We start from the raw sequence: 6,601 nt of genomic DNA on the forward strand, positions 1-6,601 counted from the left end.
CCATCATCACCACCACCACCACCATTATCACCACCACCATCACTATCATCATCACCACCATCATCACCACCACCATCACCATCACCACCATCATCACCACCACCATCACCACCACCAACATCACCATCATCATCACCACCATCATCAGTTCTTTCTTAGAGGTAAAATATAGAGGTGCACATTCTTAGCTAGACAACTTTGACAGATGGACCCATGTAACACACGTCATCACATTATAGAATAATTACATCTCCCAGAAATTTCTCTGGTGTTCCTGGCCCAGAAATTTCTCTGGTGTTCCCTGCATGGGTGTATGTGTTTGTTTGCACTGCCACCACAGAACCAAGGACTGGGTGGGTTAAACAACAGAAATTTGTTTTCTCACAATTCTGGAGGATTCAAGTCCAAGATGAAGGTGGGGGTAGGGTTGCTTTGTTCTCCTTGGCTTAATGGCTACCTTCTCCCTGTGTGTTCACATGTGATTCCTGTGTTCTGACCATCAGTTAGGACACTATTCAGATTGGATTAGGGCTCCAAGCTAATGATCCCATTTTACCTTAATTACCTCTTTCAAAACCCTGTCTCCAAACATGGTTACATCTGGAGGCACTGGGGGTTAGGGCCAGCAATGAATTTTCCTTGGGGAAACTACTGTTCCATTATCTTCACATAGCTCAGAACTTCCTGTGATGGAATCCTGTATGGTATGTCCTCTTCTATGTTTGCCTTCTGTTCAGACAATAACAATGAAACTAACTCATGTTAGTATTGGATCAGTAACATATTCTTTATTGCTGAGAACATTCCATGCTAGAGGAGTGCTGTTATTTACTTACCCACTCTCCTGATACATTTCCAATTTACATTCCCATCAGAATGAAGGGGAGTTCTCATGGTTTGATGTTGAACCCTCAATGACACTGTCCACCAGGAAAGTGAGAAACTCAGCCTTAAGACTCTGAGCCATTGTCATCCTTACAGCGCCCACCTCAGCAGCTGCTCCCAGTGAGGACCTGTGCTGGGAGAGTGGTTGGTGGGTGTCCCCAAGGGCCTGCTCCTTCGGGATCCCCATGTGGTCACGACAAGCCAAGCTCTCTCTGTGTGTATGTTTATAAGGCTGATTTTCAGAAGTGGAATCTCTACCCAAAGGATAATTTATGATTTGGACAGATGTGCCACTTGCCTTCTGTGGGCATTACCATCCCAGCCGGCACTGGGCCTGCAGAGAGCCTTGCAGTAGAGTAGGGAGCTCGCATTTGTGTCTTGGGCAAGCTCGTAGATAAAATAGTACCTCCCTGGAGGTACCTTTTGGGTTTCTCTTATCGCGAGAGGAGACGAGACCAGGCTAAGCCAATAGGTGAAGCGATTTCATGCAGAATCGGAAAAGGCACCTCTGCCGAAAGATCTTACAGAAAGAGGTCAGTGTGGGGGATGAAAGCTTGGTGCCCTGCGCCTGGCACAGCTCGGCCCACACCCATGGTGCCTGGGCACGCTCCCTGCTGTACCCACCTCAGCCCTGACATCACAGCCAACACCAGGTGGGGCTGGAGCTGGTTCAGGCAGGACTATCCCCGTGGGAACCAGTGACAGAAGGGCCTGACATCCAGGTGAGGGCAGGACCAACTGCAAATTTTGTGCGTCCCTGTGCAAAATAAATGCAGGACCCCCAGGAAACAGGAAGCCCAAGATGGCTGTGGCCCAGCAGGAACTCGCAGGGCGCCCTGTGGGTTGGGCACCGGCTGCCTGTCCAGGAACCAGTCTGGGTGTGTGGGGGGGTACCCCAGAGGCCAGCTGGTGGCCAGTACTATATTGCACAGCTGCCCCAAGCTGGCAACACAGGACAAGAATGTACCGCCCAGAAGACAGAGGCTCCAGCGCCCCTGCCCCAGACTGGCATTGCTGGTCTCCCCCCAGGCCCAGCAGAGCGGCTTGGCCAGGGGAGCAGAGGGGTCCCAGGGGTCCCTTGTCACAGCCTGACAGGGACAGACCAGCTGGCCAGGGCCTTGCGTTCCTTACCGCTTCCACTTCTCCTGCGGGCCGGGCAGCTGGCCCCGCAGCTGGCCCCTAGGGTCAGGAAGGGAGCTCAGGGTGGGGGTGCAGGGGTTGGACCCGAGTCTGACTGCAGTCTGCATGTGTGCGCGCTCAGCCTCCTGCCCTGTGCCAGCTTGTCCTCACACTACAGGGCATGGGGTGGGTCGGGCACGCGCGTGCACACACACGGAGTTTCTGAAGAAATGCTTTATTCCCAGGGCGCGCGCGGAGCCCCCTGGCTCCTGCAGTCAGAACACAGGACTTGCAGGGCACAGGGGAGACAGGAAAGTCGCTGCCCAGGAGGCACGGGCTGCGCAGACGCACAGGCTCCAGGCTCAGGCTCCGGCTCCTCACCCCGGACACTCTCTCAGGAGCCAGCGGGCTCGGGCTCCCAGAGGGGGTCCTTCATCGCCAGGGATTGGAAAGGGATCAGGAGGAGACTAGGAAGGAAGCTCAGCATGGGCGTGGGGCACGGCGTGGGGCGCTCAGCACTTGGGGGTCTCCCCGAGGCAGCTCTTGCTGTCGTAGTACTGGTACTTTTTATTATAGCTTTTCTTGTGTCTCGCAAAGCAGAAGGCAGCTGCTTTATCACATTCACACACTTGTTTCTTGCACTTGTCCTGTCTCGCTGAAATCACAGCAAAAGAAACACCAGGTGAGGGCTTGTGAATATTCTGAGGCCTCTGAGGGCATTCTGGGGGGCGGGGGAGGGAGCCACAGCCCCCCACCTCCAACTCCACCCCCAGAGGCTTCCATGGCGAGACAAGCATCTAGGCTCCAGAGAGCTGTGACTGCTGGCGACAGACTCCCGGATGCCCGGGGAAGCTGGCCCCTGCCCCATGGGGTCACAGAGCAGCCATGTGGAGTCTCTGTTAAGCTTCGCCCTCAGCCATGGCAGAAGTGTCCTGGGCAAAGGCCCCGCCCCCGAGGCTGGACCCGGTTGTGATTGGTGGAGGCCGCCATGCCGCCCTCTCTCCTCTGCAGTGATTGGCTCCTGGCGAGCATGCGCCCTTGTTCTGGCCAATGAAGCGCCAGGGACGTTTGCGGCGGGCTCCTGGAAGGTGAATTTCCTCAGAACTCTGCACTGGGGCAGCCTCCGCTGCGGGGAGCCGGGAGCGGCCATCCCTGGGCACTGCGGCGCGTGTACCGGCGTCACCGGTGCGGGTGTGGCCAACATGGCAGAGAGGAGGGTGGGAAAGGGCTGGGCTCCTGGCGACAGGGTTGGACACCGCCGGTCGCTGGCGCTGCCCTCCCCAGCGTCTGTTGGGAGTGTCAACCTCCCGTCACCCAGTCTGCACCCAAATACACCATCTGCAGGGTGTATTTGCACCCAAAGTAGTAGAAGATATAGGGGTGGTGGAGACGCTGTGGTAGGAGGCGTGGCTGTGGCCTTGAAGAACTCTGCGTGGGGTGCTCGCCCAGGCTTTCTGGCATCCGCTTGCGGCTGACTCTCAGCGGACACCGGGCAAAGCCTCCCAGATGCCGCCCACGCTCTCCTCTGGCTCAAGTCAGCGGTCCGCAGAGAGCTGTCCAGCTCCAGCGCCTGTACCTCGCCCCCCACCTGCTGCCAGCCCACTCTAATCTGGCTTTTCCTTTCCTTCCACGGAAACAGCGTCCACGGAGCCGCCCACCGGGTTCTCCTGTCTCTAGATCCCGGCAGCCTTGTCCTTTCCTCACCTCCGTGAGCTGTCTGCTGTGATCCTCTCCTCCTTGCATGGCCTTCTCTTGGCTCTCCTCACCCTCTGACTACCCCGCCTCCGTCTTTGTTCTGGGTCTCTCACATTATAGTGGGGCGCTCAGGCAGCTCCCAGCTCTCTGCTGCCCCGTCCTGTTTTGTGCCCCAGTCCAGACTCGGCCCCTGTGCTGGGGTTCCCGCACCTCGTCCGTGCCTGTCTCCTGGGTGTTCCTAAAGGTCTTAAGCTGAGTGTGCTCTCAGTAGAGGGTCTCAGAACTCCTCCTGGGGTCTTTCCCCCTCCATACACCATAGTTCCCAGTCCCCATCCCTAGCTTGGCTGGTTCTACTTCAGAGGCCCCTGGATTTCACTCTCCACTGCTTCCCTGCTGGACACCACTGTTCTCTGCCACACTCTTACAATCTCCTGTCAGCCCCATGACAGGCTTTTCTCACTGGCCCCCTTGTCCATCTGTTTCCATCCACAATGCTCCCTGGGAGTCCTCAGAATTGCAAATTGACCTCTTCACTCCCTTGTTCAGAGCTCCCTACTGCTTGGGGACAAAATCTGAATCCTGTTGCCTGAATCTGCATCTGTGCCCAGCACAGTGCCAGGCCCGAGGACACCACTAACAGTTGGAGCTGGAGGACTCTGCTTACCACAGGTGACGGTGGTCCCACGGTAATCAGCTTTGTAGTTCACAAATTTGGTGGAACACCCCTGTCTTACCAGCCGGGCATAGCAACAGTCATGCGCAACGCAGCACCTGTGGCGAGAATGCAGTATTGGGGCTCGGGCCTACAGTATCAGGGACCCTGGTGACCCCTGGGTTTATGCCCTTAGCCCTGGCAGTGACCGCATGGCTTTGGCACACGCTAGTGCGTCCTGTAACATGCTGGTTGCTTCTCTGCCAGCACTGCCGGGGTCTGGGCCGATGGCACCACCGCACGCCTGGGCTCCTGCCCTGTCCAGGCCACAGAGGCCGGGGAAGGCTGGAGTGGGGTGGCCTCACCAATCCGTGGCATCCTTGGGTGTGCCTTTGCCACCCACACCACAGTGGCAGCCGTAAAAGCCATAACCGGATGCTCCTTCCTTTCCTATCGCCTTCGTAACCATTTTCCAGAAATTCCATAAAGCCCCGTCGGCTTGTTGCAGGCCTGGAAGGAGATTGCCAGGTGATGCAGCAGGGACCCGTCCTCCCTCGTGGCCTCCTGTCCTCCCTCCCTCGTGGCCTCCCGTCCTCCCTCGTGGCCTCCCGTCCTCCCTCGTGGCCTCCCGTCCTCCCTCCCTCGTGGGCTCCCTCTGCCTAGCTCCGGCCCCACCCATGGGCTTTCTCTCTCTGCCCTGAGGGAAGCCTGCTGCAACTTGAAGCAAGGGTGGGGCTCTTCCTGGCTGTTCCCCTCGCCCAGAGACCAGCTCTCACCAAAGGCCATGACCATCGCCAGCAGCAGGAGGGCCCTCATGCCGGGTTCTGTGTGGGGAGATGTGGGCAGGTTGGCCAGGGCCTCTCTGGGGGCCGCTGCTGCCGCCTGCTCTGTGTTCACGCTGCCCGGCCTGGAGGAGACTTCAGGGCCCCGAGAGGCCCCCGCCAGGCTGTGCAGGCTGATGACCACACAGAGGCACGGGGTGTGCACGCGCAGGATCCCTGAGGCTCCCAGCTCTGGGGAACAAACACCCACACCCACACACATACACACACACACACACACACACACGGACTGGCTCCCACCCCCAGACTCCCACATGATCCACCAGGGAGCCCCAGGCTCCTGGGACTGAGCTTTCCTGGAAGACTGTGGCCAGGTGATCCTGACAAAGTGGGGCCTCCCTGGGGGGGACAGGTATGTGTCCCCCATTAGACACACCTGTCCCCACAGTGGATTCTGTTTTGGGGGATGCCTTCCATGGCCTCAAAGTTAAAGCAACATCCTTTCTTTGGAAACTTCCAGAAAGCTTTGCACACACTCCCGTACACAAACACATATCTGTGTGCATACACACCCGGATCGCAACAGCTAGCAGATGCCATTCGACCATACACCTACCTACCTACCCATATGCGTGCTTTGTACACCTACCCTCCAGCACTAACCATACCACACCTGGACACATATATGCATGTATCCTCTAACAGGTACACACACAGACACCCACCTACCCAGCAGGCCCCCCTCGGAGTTGGCCAGTGGGCAAGATCTCTTGTTTTCCCCACAAGGAATTAAACTATGGATATTTACCTCTCAGAAGAAGCTGGAGTTGTTAATGTCAAGCTAATGCCGGCTTTCCAGAATGCCTGCTCCTTAAATAGCTGCTCTGTTGGGGGACTGGGCGTTTCTAGGGTGTGCAAAGGTGTGGGGTGTGGCCTAGTGCTGGATTTTGCCCCATCAAAATTGGGCTTGCCAGTACCCTTGGTAAACCCCCCTCTTTCCCCCATCAGCTACAGGACAAGGCTCAGGAGGCAAAAATAACTTGTGCTGTTAGCTGCTGCCAACATTCAGATAATTTTACAATCTTTCCATGGGCCTCGACTTACTGAGTAAATTCCCATAACTGGCTTTGGGTGTGACCATTGATCAAGCCCCTGCAGACATTTCCAGGAAAGATCAGGACCAGGCTGCAGACTCCTTATGCAGCCGGGACCCCAAGAAATCACTGCTTCTGCCTCCTGAATGAGGATTTGGAGACAGGAGGGGGCCGAGTGACTTCCCGCCTCCCCCTCCCCTTTGCTGAGTTTCTTAACTGGAAAAGGTCAGCGATGTCCCTCCCGGACCCCCTCAAAGCGCCCCTCCCCCACCCCACCCCCAGGCTTCACCTGCTGGAGACAGAGCTCACGCTGACCTGCTCTCTCTCTCTGGCAGCCCTCAGGGACACGGCGACTCTGCCTGTCATTTCTAAAG

At 57.1% G+C, this 6,601-nt stretch overlaps 1 protein-coding gene across 1 annotated transcript; it reads right to left on the minus strand.

The window, feature by feature from the left end:
- Window positions 1-2,516: 2,516 nt before the first annotated feature.
- LOC101623626 (phospholipase A2, membrane associated) lies at window positions 2,517-5,175 on the minus strand. Its single transcript, XM_004678565.2, has 4 exons — window positions 5,128-5,175; window positions 4,717-4,861; window positions 4,364-4,470; window positions 2,517-2,659 (listed from the first exon to the last, which is right to left on the minus strand). The coding sequence occupies exons 1-4, from the start codon at window positions 5,165-5,167 to the stop codon at window positions 2,517-2,519; spliced, it is 435 nt and encodes a 144-aa protein (XP_004678622.1). The 5' UTR covers window positions 5,168-5,175.
- Between the last annotated feature and the right edge of the window lie 1,426 nt (window positions 5,176-6,601).

This window comes from Condylura cristata, unplaced genomic scaffold, assembly GCF_000260355.1.
Source record: "Condylura cristata isolate star-nosed mole 26May11 unplaced genomic scaffold, ConCri1.0 scaffold00008, whole genome shotgun sequence".
Classification (NCBI taxonomy): domain Eukaryota; kingdom Metazoa; phylum Chordata; class Mammalia; order Eulipotyphla; family Talpidae; genus Condylura; species Condylura cristata.

Excerpts from the sequence above, each read along its gene's own strand:
- LOC101623626 (XM_004678565.2), bottom strand. The coding sequence starts at position 5,167 with ATGAGGGCCCTCCTGCTGCTGGCGATGGTCATGGCCTTTG. Across the intron at positions 4,862-5,127 it reads GGCGATGGTCATGGCCTTTG|GCCTGCAACAAGCCGACGGG; the intron begins GTGAGAGCTGGT and ends ATCTCCTTCCAG. Across the intron at positions 4,471-4,716 it reads CCCAAGGATGCCACGGATTG|GTGCTGCGTTGCGCATGACT; the intron begins GTGAGGCCACCC and ends TTCTCGCCACAG.